The sequence below is a fragment of the Herpailurus yagouaroundi genome, unplaced genomic scaffold (genome assembly GCF_014898765.1).
Source record: "Herpailurus yagouaroundi ecotype Mexico unplaced genomic scaffold, PumYag 253, whole genome shotgun sequence".
Lineage (NCBI taxonomy): Eukaryota > Metazoa > Chordata > Mammalia > Carnivora > Felidae > Herpailurus > Herpailurus yagouaroundi.
This window is the reverse complement of record NW_024412470.1, coordinates 3991786-4008502: the sequence shown is the minus strand read 5'-3', so window position 1 is coordinate 4008502 and position 16717 is coordinate 3991786. Positions and strand designations below refer to the sequence as shown.

Here is a 16717-nt window from a genome sequence, read left to right as displayed (position 1 = left end):
CTCTCTCTGTTCCTCCCCCACTCATGCTCGGTCTCAAAAATAAATGTTAAAAAAATTTTTTTAATAAAAAAAAAAAATGGACCCACCAGGACCTCCCACCACTGCATCTACCCTCTTGTGTGGGTACATGCCGTCATCTTCCCCAACTTGTCGATTCCCTATCCCTTTAGCCTGAAAATAAAGCTGTCTGTACTTGCCAGCTCCTGTTTCCCTTGTCTGTTCTGAACCCACTTCATTTGCCCTCTTGTTCAGGCCACCAGTGGCGTCCGTAATGTGAAATACGAGCCATCGCTTCCAGTCCTCCTCCCGTTTACTCTCAGCATTTGGCCCGGCTGATGCCTCCTCTTCTTTGAAACACATTCTTCCTTGGCCTTGAAAATACTATACCCTCCCATTTTCCCTTCCACCTCTCTGGTCCTTCTCTCTCATCTCTTCGTATTGCCTTCTCTTTGCAATTTTCTCTCATTTCCCTGGTGACCTCCTGCAGTATATTGTCAGCATTCAAGTTCATATATTCCTAGCCTATTCATCTCCCCCGAACTCCAAACTTTCTTACTTGACACCCTATGTAGCATTTCAGCCCGGCTGTCTAATAGATATACCAAACAACGTCATTTCTGCTCCTTGCTCCCCTACACCCCCAATCCTATAGCTGTCACCTTTGTCCTACTTCCATCTCACTTGCAACATCAGGCCACAGCCCTAATGTCACCTTGACTGTTCTCTTTCATACCTCTCATCCAATTGCCCAGCAAATGCTATTGGCTCTAACGACCAATGAGATCGAGACCTGAGCCGAAATCGAGAGTCGGATCCTTAATAGACTTGAACCACCCAGGCGCCCCCATCCTAACCATTTTTAAGTGTATGCTTCAGTGTTAAGTATATTTGCATTTTGGGGTAGCCAATTAGCAGAACTTTTCCATCTCACAGAATTGAAGCTATGTTCATTAAACAACTCCCTCATGTCCCCCTCCCCCCAGCCCCTGCAACCACCATTCTAACTTTTTGTTTCTATGAATTTGACTGCCTTCGATAGCTCATAAAAGTGGAATCCTTCAATATTTGTCTTTTTGTGCCTGACTTATTTCACGTAGCTTGGTGTCCGCAAGGCCCATCTATATAGTAACGTGTTAGAATTCCCTTCATTTTTAAGGTGGAATAATATTCCATTGTATGTATACATATGTGCACACACACACACTCCCACCACATTTTATCCTTTCATCTGTCAATGGACACGTAGCCTGCTTCCGTCTCTTGGCTGCTGGGAGTAGTGCTGTTATGATGCACAGACCCTGCTTTCAATTCCTTCGGTTTTATAACCAGGAAGTAGACTTACTGGATCAAACAGCAATTCTATTTTTCATTTTTTGAGGAACTGGCATACTATTTCTCATAGTGACCACACCGTTTAAAATTTCCTAGTAATTTTTCAACAAAGGGCTTTGCGCTTTCATTTGGTACCCAAGCCCATGGATTACGTGGCCGGTTCTGCCTGGGTCTTCCCACTTCCCACGTGGTCCAAGTCACCGGCCTTTTGTTTAGATTATTGCCACAGTCTCCTAACAGGTTCCTCGGCTTTCATGTCATCTCAACCCAGGATCCAAAGATTCTTTTAAAACGTGAATTCGGTCTTGTCATTGTTCAGCTCTCCCATCTCAGGATACTACATGATCCTCCCCCGCCCCCCCCCCCCCATTGCTTCTCAGACCCCACATCCTGTTTGTCTCCCTCAGTCACTCCTCTCCAACTACACTGAGCTCCTTCCCTGCTCCTTGAACTTCCCATGCTCTCTGCTTCCTCTGCCTAAGAAAGAACTGCTTTCAGGCATCTTCATGGCTCAGTCTCGTCCTTCCTTTCTTTCTTTTTTTTTTTTTTTTTACAGCCCACCCACGTCCCCCATTCAGATCTTACTCAAGAACATCTCAGTCAATTTTTACCTGACTTTATTTAAAATAACACCCCCACCCCTATACCAACACTGTATCCCTCTTCTCTGCTTCATTTGTCTCCATTATTCTTATTACCATCTGACATTCAGTAGATTTTATGATTAATTTGTTAATTAATCTCCCTCCCCCACTAGAATGTAAGCTTCTTGAGGACAGAGGCTTTCCTCTGTTTTATTCACTGCCGTCTCCCCAGAGTCTAGAACCATGTGTGACATGTAGGAACTTAGTATCTGTTGCGTGAATGGACGAGTGAGGTAGTCTTAGTGCAGTAATTTTCATAATCTCATTCAAAGTCCCAATGTTAGAGTATCAGCTGACCAGGAGATTATTTCTGAGATGCTGAGGAAATTACTAGGGCTGCATCTAAGTTGTCAGTGTTTTCCAGATGAAAAAAAAACCAATATGGTGTGTATATAAATAGAAAGATGCATTAAAAGAATTGGCTCATGCGATGGCGGAGGCTGAGAAGTCCCAAGATCTGCAAGGTGAGTCGGCAAGCCCGAGGACCAGGGGACTCACTGGAGCAGGTCCAGTGAAAGACCACAGGCTCGAGACTGAGGATGAGCTGATGTAGGGGTTTAAGCCTGAAGGCAGGAGAAAGCCAAGTGTTTCCACTTGAAGACAGTCACGGGACCAATTCTCTCTTACTTGTAGGGGGGAAGTTCTGTTGATTCCTTCCACTGAATGCATGAGGCTCTTCTACATCAGAGAAGGGCAATCTGGCACTCAGTCTACCAATTGGAATACCAATCTCATGCCAGAATGATGTTTGACCAAATGTCTGAGCACCTGGTGGCCCAGTCAAATGGACACATAAAATTAACCATAGCAGTCAGACTTTTTTAATTCAGAAAAGATTGGGTATAGTAATTTTAATCTGCATTCCTCTATAGGATTGACTGTAGGGAGTCTACTCAAAACAATAGAGGCCGCTACTGTTTTAGATATTCGGGACCTGGAAAATCGTTATGATTTACAAGTGACACATTGATAAGATTAAAAACAAAAAAATTTGCTTGCATCAGCTAAATTGAGTTATTCTAATTTAGCTTTCTTCCTGAAGCTAACTGGGATCATGGCTTTAGCTCCTTCGGCTTAACGGTGTTTTATCTTTTCTGAACATGAGGAATGTTTTTCTTGTCTTATTTGTGGAGAATGCTTGGAAGTAGGGTGCTTGTTATTCCAGATTAGTGGACACGACAGTAGAAAAATCACCCTAGCCTCTTTGGCTTTGACTTCTTGTAGCTCTGATCTGTAGATTAGAGACCCCTAGAATGTTCCCTGTTCCATGTGGTTAACAGAATTCATATTTTTTACCCACCAGGCAGACAAGACCCGATTGTTTATGACAAACGGCTTGACCCACCACAGTAGCTATTGCACACACCGAGGCTGGAAAGGCCAAAGCCACAGATGAACTTCTGCCCAATTCAAAGATCCGGAGGCTCCTGGCTTTTGTGCATAAACACACAATGAATGAAAGAAGCCCCTCAAGTCTGCATCGGAAGCCCGTGCCTTCACTTTCCGTAAGTCCCAGCTCACGTGACATTTCTTGCTTAATTGCCCTTTAAACTGTTTTATGGCTTTATAGCAGCCTATAAAAGGTGATTTCCAAATATGACAAGTGCTGCAAGGCTGAAGGGGAGAGTTACCCTTCCCAAGAGAGGGGTGAGGAGCTGCCCGAGAGCGAGGCGCCATGGGGCGATACTCGGGAAGAAGCTTCCGGTTAGTCCTCCTGTGCGCGGTGAGCGTCCTCCTGTTTGTGATGGAGCTGGTGATCGCCCACATAGGCAACTCCCTCTCCCTGGCCTCCGATGCCTTCGCCGTCCTCTCCCACTTTGTTTCCATGATCATTGCCTGGCTTGGCGTGAGGGCCAGCAGGATAAAACGGCACAGGAAGAGCACTTTCGGCTTTCTCCGGGCAGATGTGGTGGGAGCGTTTGGCAACTCCATTTTTGCCGTGGCTCTGATGTTCAGCATCCTGGTGGAAGCTGTCAAGAGGTATATCGATCCCCAGAAGACAGAGGAGCCACTGCTGGTTCTCAGTGCTGGAGTTATTGGCCTCTTCTTCAGTGTCCTTAACTATGTCACCTTGGACTGCTGTTACTGTACGGCACACAGGCCCCAGGGAGACACTAAAACAGGTAAATAGCTCCTTAGATGTTATAGCAGATGTGGTCAGCCTCGTGGCTGGTGCTGTCTGCGGGGGCCTCTGACGGTGCTTTTGAGACAGGCCCAGCTCGTTTGGTCGGCCTCATGTCCATGACTTCACAAAAGATCTTTCTCAAAGGAGTTGCTTCCAGGCCAAATTTCCTGGTAAGCTGGGTGGCCACAAGCCGCTTTGATCTTGGGGGCTTTAATTTTTAGTCACCAGGAATGAAAAGTGTTCAGAGAGGTAGACAGGGAGTAAAGGTACTGAGCAGAGCCATGAAGGGAGCAATTTGAAAGAAAGCGGATGTGGCATTGAAAACAGTCTCCTTTAATTAGTGGCCAGATGCGACACGGCTGTGTTTGAATTTAAAAATAATATTTTAGAGTCCCCATAAAATATGTTTAAGAAAATACTGGGCCCTCTAACCAGCTGATATCAAGCAAAGGGTCAAACAAGTGTCTTGGCTGACAAATTCATAGGACTATATACTGGAAGAATTTACAGAAAATGGGGAGAGAAAAAATAAAGGAGATGATCTAGTGAACTTAGTTCTTTTTAAGATGGAAATATTTGTACTTATTGTGTGCATCCATTCTATTTGACAAAAAGAAAAACTATTTACACATGAAACTTTTGGAAGGGCTTAAGAGTGGGTTCCACTCATTGGTCATCTGTCAAAAAATGGAGTTAAATCTTGGGAGAGAGCAGTTGACTCTAAAGCAATGGATCCAAATGATAAATCATTAGATGAAAATGTTTCTTTATTCCTACAGTAGGAATTAAACATATATATAAAGAGCTTCTTGCAGAAGAGAGAAATTTCCAGTGCTTTTTAAAAGAGTCCCATAGCATGAACAGACCAGGTTCAAATCATGGCTTTACCCCAGGGCAGCATTCGAGTTAGCTCAGCTAGCCTGTCTGCCCACAGGTAATATGAAAGTAGGAAGCACCAAGTGAGATCCTGAGTGTTTAGCACTTAACAGACAGTTGGTAAAGAGTAACTTGTTTTTTTTTAAAAATCACAATGCATGGGGCGCCTGGGCGGCTCAGTCGGTTAAACTCTCAGTTTTGGCTCAGGTCATGATCTCATGGTTTGTGAGATCAAGCCCTGTGTTGGGCTCCGTGCAGACAGTGTGGAACCTGCTTGGGAATCTCTCTCTCTCTCTCTCTCTCTCTCTCTCTCTCTCTCTCTGCCCTTCTCCCACTCTCTCTCACTCAAGATAAATAAACTTAGAAAAAAATCACAATGCAAGCCTTTGAATTATGTAATAATCCAGTATTATTGAATTCTAATTGCTCATCTGAATTTGAAGAAATTTTAAGATTTTCCTTATTTGATGCTCATCAGTTTTCTCTGGGTTTGCATTTTTCATTTTATTCCTTCTGCCTTTGCTCCCAGTGTAAATTATGGCCGCTAGGTCCAGTCTTTTATGCTATCTCTGTCTAAATTTCCCGATTAGTAGAATGTATGTTATGAGAGCACCTATAGTATGTATTAAGGATAAAAGGGAACAAAGAAGAAAATAGAACCTATATCTTTATTCAATTTAATGAATCAGTTAAAACCTTATCCTTTTAAAAAGACAATTAGTTAATTTGAGACCCTAAGCCTTGTTTACATCAGTCATCATGTAGAAATTATTACTTGAGACTCCAGATTATAAAATCCACATATCTGATGTAAGAAAAATATATTTCTTATTGCTAAGTATAATTTTAAGGCAAGGAAGTGGATTTCAAACAAATGGTTAGTTTCAGCTTTGGAAGTGTCATCATCACTAAACTTACCATTGTGTTTCAGACATATGATATATTTTAGGCAAAAATATACATACAATAAAAAAATTTTAGGCAAAAGGTTTGACTCTGACCAATGTGAGAATTGACAGACAAGTATAATTTTATTATTATAAATTGAATTATTGTCATATAGGTCTTAGATTAGCTCTTGTTTGGGAAGTGCTGCTTTCTAATGTTTATGTCCATGCTAAGACAACAAAAAGAGGCTTAAGACAAATATTTCACCCTGATCATATCAGTTTCTATTGCCTAAATTCCAGAATATCTATCTTCTTTTGAAGGGTTGGATGCTACACAATATTCTACTTTATACAATTAAGTACAGTGATAGGTATACACATAGAGCTAATGATTTAAGAACCACATTCTGTGTTCACTTTCTTTTGATAGCTTTTGGTATTGCATTCTTCTGGTAGAAATTTTAGAATGTGTAAACCCTCCAAGTAATTTTAGGATAGCTACTTTGTTTTGCATTTATTGAGTTATGTACTTAGCACTTTTAGTAAAACATACATTTTGGTATCTTTCCCATTACCTAAATAAGTTTAAAGTAAACATTTGGATGAATCTCAGAAACTGACATTACCCCATTTTAATTGTCTTCCATTTCAAGGAGAAATTGATTAATCCATACACATTAATTGATACCAGGAGGTATACAATATGAGAGAACAATGACTCTTGACTTCAGAAGATTTGACGTCCATTTAGGATAAAGGATTTCTGTATGCCTAGAACTCTAGCTTGCAGTGCTGTGGTCCCTCCTGTGTTAGTGATCAGAGTCAGGATAATCTATCACTGCTTCTGTGGGATCTGTGGCCAGAAAGGGTTTTTACTTAGCAAGTCTTCAGTCTCTTTTGGTTCTGTGGATCTTTAACTGGTTCTGCTGGATCCGTCTGATGTGGGAATTGTATCAGTTACATGTGCTGTCTGAGGTCATAGGAAAGTAAAACATAAGATCACTAACTCTAAATATTAATAGAATAGACTGTCTAAACTGTTAAGACTTTAAAATATCCGTGAGTTTCAAGGAGTAAGAAAGGTTGGAAAATCAGACAGATGGAGCTAGAAATTAAACAATAAAACAAAACAAACGAAACAAAACAAAACAAAACAAAAAACCCTGGGAGAAAAGAATGTAGAAGATTCAGCTGAAGGACCCCGGAAACCCTGGGTCAATCCCTCTCTGGCATGAGTCCATCCCTGACATGAAAAGTGATAGGGGAGCAGGTATTTTTGGCTAAAGTAAAAGGCAAAAATGAAAAAAGTAAAAATCACAAGCATGGAAGAAAAAACAAACAAGGGGGAAAGTCTGAAATGTAGATGGTTACATGTGTGTTTGGGGAAAGAGCAAGGGGTTAAAACAACACATAGATTCAGATCCCAAGAAATATGTGACACCAGCTTTCTTTCTCTAGACTTAAGGACTAAATCTGCTGTGCTTACAGTTTTTCCTACTCCTTGTTTCCTTGATTTTCCTTGACTTTCACATTGTCTTTTATGTTTTGTTTTGTTTTTAAAAGTTGAGTTTTCTTTAAAATATAACTACTGTAACTCTCTATGTACTCGCCCTATATTGAACAGATACCTTTATATACATTGGCCTTATTTTAAACCAAAGACAGTTTTGTGTAGATCTGTCTGGGATATATTAGCCTTGCCATTTATGTAATTTATAGGTGAACAATTTATATCTGAAATATCTGCTTATTACTTTTATTTTATTTTATTTTATTTACAAAATGCCTTTCCTTTGAATTTATTTAAATTGTTTTCGTTTTGAGTCCAAATTGTGTTCATTCTCTCTCTCTCTGTCTCTCTCCTCTTCCCCCCACCCCCCAGCCTCCTCCTCCCACCCTCCCTGTCCCTGTCCCTTTAGCCACCTTTCTGGCATTATGTTTCTCCAGCCAAATCGCTGGAGGCAGTGACAGCACAGTAATCAACCAGGCACGCTGTTGTGGAAGGTTGTTAACACACTGCTGATTGGTTGTTCTCACAAGCTTCTAATTTAGACTCAGTACTAGTTAAGACTCAATACCATAGCCTGATGGGAGCCTTTCACATGGACAGTCCTGTAGACCCTGAAAGCAAATCTGGTTTCCTTTCCTTGTAGAGCAAATTTGATCCAGAAACCAGCAAAATAAGCAAGGCTCTGAGAGTTTAAGGAGAGGCAAGGGGGAATCGGCTTCCTATCTCCCAGTAGCAAATACCGGGGAGTGAATAAGAGGTCAGAAACTGCACCATGGAACACAGCTTTCCAAACTGGAAAGGGAAAGTTTTCTGGGCAGAGCTTCCCTGAGTTCTCTGTCTAGTTCACAGGAATGATTGGGAGTTTACAATATTATTACATCATTTTAAGAATCATGCTTAATTCCCGAACCTGTTACTTTGCCACTTGTCCATGCCTGACGCTGTTGTTTTCCAAGCACTGTGTTGGATTTTGAACAATTAACTTCCACGTGAGGGTTCAGTGGTAAGTGTACACACACACACACACACACACACACACACACACACACACACACACACACCTATTGTAGATTACAGTGTCTCTCCCATGCTAGATGCTCCTTATATTCCCTTACATCTCTTTCCATGTGTTCATGACAGCTTGGTGAGCCCCTCCTCTCTCTTTTTGCCCAATTACAGCGTTCTGGGTCAGTTCTAGGGAGTGAATAAGAAAGATTAACAAAAGATTGAAAAATAGGTGCTATTTCACATTTGTGAAGTCAAATTCAACTGAAGGGGAAAAAAAAAAAAAAGAAGGGTAAACCAGTTCCTTGTTCTCAGCCATTTTCTTCTAACATGCAGAGGCTATTCTGATATCTGAGTTAAATGTTAATGAAAACCAAGTGTTTATTGACATCCATGGGTTGTCGGGCACTCGGGAAATGTACAGACAATAGTCACGGCACTGTGTGGCATACATTTGGAGAGCTCCATGTCTTATGAAATAATTAGAACGTATTGCATTGATTTGCAGAATTATATGTATTGTGACAGAATATTTGCTATTTCCATTTTACAGACAAGAAAACAGAGGTTGAGTCAGGTCCATGGTCATACAGGTAGTTCATGGTAGGGCACAAAGAAATTACAAGGTTGAGTCTAGGCCCTTAATTAAAGACCTACTCTGCTTCACCAAAACAAACAAACAAACAAACAAACAAAACAAAAACAAAACAAACAAACAAAAACACTGAAAATTTGCTCAGCAATAATCACAAAATAACATGTCAAAAAGTGCCAATTAATACACTAAAAATTGAATCCCAGTAGCTGACTGACCTCTAGAAAGATACTCAAACTTTCTAAACCTCAGTTTCTCTGTCTGTAAAGTGGGTAGTGTCTATCTTTTAAGATGTTGCAAGGATGAAATTATATTGTGTGTGTGAACTTGTCGACATAGTGCTTGGTGGCAGTGGATGGTACTGATTGTCCAAGGATTGAAGGGCAAAGAATGAATGAAATATTAGTAACACCCCCCCTGGGGACAAGTCCCTTGCTTACTTCACAGCCATGACACAGAGCCCACCTTATCCTGGACCAACACTCATAACTGTTTGCTGTTAGTTGTGCATTTGATCAATACAGACCCATCACTACTCCTGGAAAACCACACAAAACATGTATCTTACTGATGACAAGTTAGTAGCATCCTTACTAGGATGAACCAAAGGGAACATGGACCAGTCACTGGAAAACACGTGTTCTAGCACTTCTTCCCTCATGTATTGGGTCTGATAATGGAGAAGATACTTAACCATTTTGAGCTTCATCTCATGTATCATTACACTGATTTTAAAGAATCAATATGCTTTTCTTTTGTTAAGTAATACCTTCATGATGCATGATTTTTCAAAGGGTTCTTGTAAATGTTACTTTCTTCGTTTTCAGTGTTTAAGATGACACTTTGTAGAAGGGCATTGGTTATATTTTTCAACTGTTAAAAATTATATTATTTTTAAATATATTTTTAATATGTTTATTTTTGAGGGGGGGGGGCAAGCATGAGCTGGGGAGGGGCAGAGAGAGAAGGAGACACAGAATCTGAAATGGGCTCCAGGCTCTGAGCTGTCAGCACAGAGCCCAAGGCAGGACTCAAACTCACAAACTTGTGACCTGAGCCAAAGCCAGATGCTTAACCGACTGAGCCACCCAGGTGCTCCAAAAAATTATATATTTTAAACCTTTGTAATGGTATTAACATCAGACTATCACATTCATGAAAATAATGCAAGTGTAGTTCATATTTCCAAGTTGCAAATGAAGAAGCCGAGGCACCAAATGTTTTAATGTTAGCTCACAGTTGATGCTGGAACCAGGACTTTGCATTTCCATACCTTTATCCTGCCATAAGGTGATTTGCCTTTTAAACATTTCCCTACAGTTCTGACTAGTGAGTAATGACATACCCATTCACCTTGCTCATAGGCCTAATTTTCCAAGAAGGTGGGGTGAGAGTAAACTTACTCTTTTGGTTTTCTTTTGCCAGATGCTTACAGGATGTAAAGGACATATTTGTTATTTTTCTCCTTTGTCTTAGGCTTTTGACAGAGACAGTAGTCAACACGGTTTTTAGAAAACATTATGTGTAACTGTCTCTGATGACTATGACGTGCCATCATTTTTTATAAGTGGCCATAAATCTAGTGACTCCTTTGTCTTAGAATGTTTTCCAAAGTCCACATCCTGATATTTATTGTTTACCTTTGAGAAGGTATCTTGAGAGAATTTTGAGGAAAGTAATTTTTTTTAATTTTTAAAAATACTTATTTTTGAGAGAGAGAGAGAGAGAGAGGATGAGAGAGAGAGAGAGAGAGCATGAGCAGGGCACGGGCAAAGAGAGAGAGGGAGACACAGGATCCGAAGCAGGCTCCAGGCTCTGAGCTGTCAGCACAGAGCCCGATGAGGGGCTTGAACCCACGAGCTGTGGGATCATGACCTGAGCCGAAGTCGGACGCCTAGCTGACTGAGCCACCCAGGCGCCCCGGAAGTAATTTTTGATGAAGCCTATCTATGCTCTTGCTCTTTATCTGCAGTGACAACACTAAAAATGTATCAACCCAAAAGACAATAGGAAAAAGATGATCCTAACTCAGACCAACGAGAACGAGAGATTTGTTTCTTATGGGGGAGCGGCAGAGAAGTCAGGCAGAGAAGGAAGTACTGTCTGGAGGGTCCACTTGTTTTCTGCAGGATTCTTTACCTGAAGAAACTGCCTTGAGATTTTGTAGGACAGAGTAAGAACGGAACCAACATCTAGCTCTATAGCTGGTGACTGGAGTCAATTGAGGAGATTGGACATTATAGAGCCAATAAATAACTTCCACCTTGAGGCTTGAGCTAGGTGAGGATGAAGGAATCAAAGATGGTCAGATAGCAATAAAAAGAGTAGTCCAGTTCTTGATAAAAGCTGGATGGGAGAAGTTACCTTCAGTATCATAATAGACTTCCTAGCACTCATCTCAGTAGTAAACATACCCTTCCTCTTGCAAGCAGAGCTCAACAACTTGGGGAGCAGAGGTGGGCCCCTACACACAAAGAATGTACATTCTCTGAAGGCAAACAGTTGGAAGGGTAAAGCCCAGGACGGGCTGGGCCAGGCTTCTTCCATTCTTTCAACTAAACCTACCACTGAGAGAAGAACTTCCCACTCCAGGAGTGACTTCTTACCTGAAAGTTGGAGAGGGAATGAAGGGGGTCAGACAGAGACCACCCGAGAGTGTCCCTCATGGAAACATGAGACAAGAGGAATGGAGGTCTCCCCCTACTCTCAGCTGCTATGTGTTCTCTTCACTCATGACTCTCCTTGAAGGACTAGATGAACAGGTCTGTGTGGCCCACTTTCTTAAGCTGTGTGCTCCCAATACCAACCATGTTTTCTTTGGGTATTCTTCTTGGGACAAAGGCTTGGCAATTTTGATCCCACCCGCCCCCAATGACTGAAGCGGATTAGAAGAATAAGCATATTAGTGAAATCAACTCTGAGCCTCCACAGGTGTTCAGAAATTACATTGTGACATGAAATTATAGCATCGAGATATTTTAAGAATTCAATGTCAACAATGTAAAAATGCCCCCAATTTAAACATGATTCTCCTCACAATATCAAATTATGAGAGAAAAATTAAAATTCCAAATTAGGTATGTTTGACCTTCTGAGTTACTATTCAGAGAAATCAAAGCTTGTGATTATTAATTTAAAGGACAGACCAAAGGCAAGTCAAAATGCAACCATAATTGGGGCGCTTGGGTGGCTCAGTCGGTTGAGCGTCCGACTTCGGCTCAGGTCATGATCACATGGTTCGTGGGTTTGAGCCCTGTGTCGGGCTCTGTGCTGACAGCTCAGAGCCTGGAGCCTGCTTCGGATTCTGTGTCTCCCTCTCTCACTGCCGCTCCCCTGTTCATGCTCTCTCTCTCTCTCTCTCAATAAACATTAAAAAAATTTTTTAAAAATGAAACCATAAAACCCCGAATCTTCTTCACTTTAAGCTCAGTCTCTGTTTGAGTGTAGTCCTGCCTGGTAGACACAGGGCTCCTCCAGTAGTTTTAGCCTGAATTGTTTTCCACTGGGATGGATGTCATTCCTTCAGGACATCCAAGTTGGGTAAGTTTGGCACCAAGACTTCCATGTGCTCCACCTTTTAAAGGTCTCCATTGTTGGTTTTCTTCAGTTTTGCTACAATATTTCCCTACGTGAATTTCTTTTTATTTATCCCACCTGAGAATCACTGTGCTTCCCAAATCTAAGCATTTTAATCTTTTATACATTCAGATACCATCTCTTCTAGTTTTGTCCCTCCCCTGTTCCTTCTATTTTCTCCTTCTGCGACACTAATTATGTAATAGCAGATCTTCTTACTCTATCCTCCGTTATTTTGTATACGCTTTGTCATATTTCCCACTTCTTCTTGTTCTGTGTTGCATTCTTAGATTCTAGGTAATTCTTCAGATTTGTCTTCACTTTTTCTGAAACTGATACTGGTACAACATGTGTGTGTGCTTCTTTGCCATTCATTTTGCCACATGTGTAGATTTGTGTGACCACCAAAATCAAGATACAGAACGATTACATCACCATGAAGATACCCCTCTTGCCTTTTATTTTATTTTATTTTATTTTATTTTATTTTATTTTATTTTTTATTCCTACTCTGAGTCCCTATCTAAGCCCTCAAAACCACTAATCTGTTTTCCATTTCATAATATTATAATTTCAAAAATGTTATGTAAATAGAATCATATATACGTGACCTTTAAAATTGGCTTTTTTCTTTCAGGATAATGCCCTTAAGATCATCCAAGTTGTGCATATCAGTAGTTGGTTTCTTTGTATTGCTGAGTAGTATTCCATGGCATGGATGTAGTTGGAATTTTTTTAAGCCATTCTGCCAATTTTATGCCTTGTAATTGTTATATCTATACCATTTATGTTCAATGCAATTATTAGAGGTTAGGGCTTAACCATTTCATCTTTATTTTCTGTTTGTTCTTTCCGTCTTTCATTTCTGTTTTCCTTTTCCTATCTTCCTTAAACGTTTTTTAGAACTCAATTTTGATTTTCCTGTTGTTTTGAGTTTTTGAGGGCATCTTGGCATAGCTTTGTTTGTGGTTGCATTACACATATCTAATACTCGTCATTACATTACACATACCTAATTAATCACAGTGTGTCAGTACTGGTGTCAGCATTTTACCAGTTTGAGTGAAGTGTAGAAACCTAACCTCTCTTTATCATCCCCCATTTATAATTGATATAGTTACTCTAGTTCCTGAGACCTTGTTCACTTTTTTTTTTTTAGGAGTGAATAGAATTTTAATCCATGACTTATTTTGAAAACATTTATTTTCTTTGCTTTTTAGTTTTTTGAGTGGTTTTCAGTCTCCTCTTTTTGAGGAGTCCCCATCTCTGTTGTGTGCCCAGTATTTACATTCAGCTTCTCTTCTGAGCTGTTTGAGACTTGCATTATTTTTGTTAGCCATGGCATTCACACCATTGTCATCACACTTTAATTCCACATTTTCATCCAGTAGGTGGCCAAACTCTTCAGCAGATGCAAACAGACAGGAGTCATTGAGATTTGTCTTTTGTTTTTTTGGTCTATTACGCATTCATTATAAAGGATACAATGTAGGAACAGCCAAAGAGAAGAAATGCCCAGGGCAAGGTATGGGGGAAAGTGTGCAGAACTTCCATGCCCTCTTGGGGTGTACCATTTTGCCAGCATCTTGATGTGTTCACCAACCCAGAAGCTCCTGTTCAGTTTCCCCCTACTTTCTCTTTGTTGTAGGGTAATTGCTGTTATTCTATCTTCAAGTTTGCTGAGTTTTTCCTTTGTCTTTTCCACTCTGCTGTCAAGCCCATCCACTGAATTTTTAATTTTGGTTATTGTATTTTTCTTTTTCTTTTTCATTTTTTTATGTTTACTTATTTATTTTGAGAGAGAGAGAGGGAGAGAGAGAGAGAGAGAGCAAGCATGAGCAGGGGGGAGGCAGAGAGAGAGGGAGAGAGCGGATCCAAAGCAAGCTCCACGCTGTCAGCACAGATCCTGACATGGGGCTCAATCGCTTGAGCCATGAGATCATGACTGGAGTTGAAATCAAGAGTTGGATGCTTAACTGACTGAGCCACCTAGGCGCCCCTGGTTATTGTATTTTTCAGTTTTAAAATTTCCTTTTAGTTCTTTATTTGTTGAGACTCCTTCCCCCCCCCCCATTTATTTCAAGTATATTTGTAATTGCTTGTTGAAGTATTTTTATGATGGCTACTTTAAAATCCTTGTCAGCTCATACTAACATCTGTGTTATCCAAGCATTGGTATTATTTTTCATTCAAGCACAAATTTCCCTGGTGTTGGTATAATGAAATATTCTCAGTTGAGTCCTTCCTGAACATTGGGGTAGTAGGAGACTGTGGATCTTATTTAAAATTTCTGTTTGTGGGGCGCCTGCGTGGCTCAGTCGGTTGAGCTGTCTGACTTCGGCTCAGGTCGTGATCTTGTGGTTGACGAGTTTGAGCCCTGTGTTGGGCTCTGTGCTGACAGCTCAGAGCCTGGAGCCTGCTTCGGATTCTGTGTGTGTCTCTCTCTGCCTCTCCTCAGCTCATGCTCTGTTTCTCTCTGTCTCAAAAGCAAACAGTAAAAAAATAAATAAAATTTCTGTTTGAGCAGTCCTCTGACACTGTGCTGGTAGAAGAAGGGGTTTGTCATTATAAGATGGGAATAGAAATCCACATTCCCACCTGGCCTCTGTTGACACTGGGCAGGGGTGAGAGTCCAGGATCACCATTAGACTTTGACTGATAACACTCTGGCTGGGAGGAGAAGGGCCCCTTCTACTGAGTTCTTAATTTTAGCTATTTTTCATTTATAGTGCTTTTATCTTTACTCGCATTTTCCATATCTTCCTTTATTCCTGTGTATTAAATATACTTGGTTTATATTCTGTATCTGATATTTCAACATTGGCAACTTTTACATGTCTGATTTTCCTGTTTATTATTTTTGCTGCTTCTCTCAAGGTGGCTTCCTTTCTTGTGTTTTAAGTGTTTCATTATTTTTTAGTGTGAACTCACTCATGTTCAATGGAACTTTCTCTGAAGGAGTTCTTTGAGGAATAGATGATGTACATTCTTCCACACAAATATGCATTTGTTTCTGTCGGGTGCCTAAGGGTATTACCAACTTGAGAGAACATAAAAAATTCTTTGCTTGAGATATTGTTATCAACATAGGTAATGTAAACTCAGACTGCATTCTCACATGAAGGCCACGGTGTGGTTTCCACTTTTCCTCTTCACCCATAACCAAGTCTGAAACATGCCCTTTCTTTGTTGTCTTCTTTGCAAGGGGTGAGTTTTTGTTTGTCTGATGGTTTTGTTTCACTTCAACCTTTCACCAAGTGATTGATCTTTGAGGGGATCTCTGATCCAACTCTCCCATTTGCATGGATGTAAGTTCTGTCTCTTATGCCGTCTGTGTCTATATGGCTATTAAAATCACTTGTTCTTATCAGAAAGATATCTTTAAGTCAGATTCTGGCTTCAACTCTTCTGGTTGGATTTTGGTTTTTACTACATTTTTGGCCTCTGAGTATTTTCTTAATTTCCTGCCACACTTTTTGAAGAGTTCAAAGAAGTCTGACAGAACTACATAAAGGAACTACAGAACTACAGAACCCAAACCTAGAGCCCTTAATATAGATAGATTCAGGTTCTCAGAACTCAACACTTAGGATAAACCAGGCCCTTATTACCACGTAAGGACCATAGCAGAGACTCAAGGCTGTCAGATGAAAGGACGGCAGACAGAGGGCACCCTCCTGTTTTCTGTGTCTCCACGGTGCCAAAGAGATGGTGCCAGACTGGCCACGACCCAGACCTGCATACCTAACTCCACTAATAGAGACCTCACAACAAGAGATTAATTATGTACTAAAATTTCCATATCTGGTAAACACACTGCATCCTTTCCCAGAGAGTGACATTTAAAATATTACTGCCTACTCACAGAGTTTAGAAATTTGCAGCAATGACATCCTAGGCTCCATATTTTATCTGTGGCACTTTTTCTTCCTAATCCGTGTGTGTGTGTGTGTGTGTGTGTGTGTGTGTGTGTGTGTGCATGCGTGTGTGTGTGTGTGTGTGTGTAAGAGAAAGACAGAGGGGAGAGAGGAAGAGAGGAATGGAGGAAGGGAGGGAGGGAGGGAGGGAGGAAGGAAGGAAGGAAGGAAGGAAGGAAGGAAGGAAGGAAGAAAGAAAGAAAGAAAGAAAGAAAGAAAGAAAGAAAGAAAGAAAGAAAGAAAGAAA

The 16717-nt window shown here is 40.7% G+C and overlaps 1 protein-coding gene across 2 annotated transcripts in view; it reads left to right on the top strand.

Annotated features, from left to right (window-relative positions):
* SLC30A10 (solute carrier family 30 member 10) overlaps positions 1-16717 on the top strand; it is a 44460-nt gene that overhangs the window by 5046 nt on the left and 22697 nt on the right. For both annotated transcript variants that reach the window (XM_040460957.1, XM_040460958.1), the window contains one exon: positions 3280-4099. In XM_040460957.1, the coding sequence (XP_040316891.1) occupies positions 3652-4099 (448 nt within the window). In that variant the 5' untranslated portion in view covers positions 3280-3651. The remainder of the gene's footprint in view (positions 1-3279; positions 4100-16717) is intronic.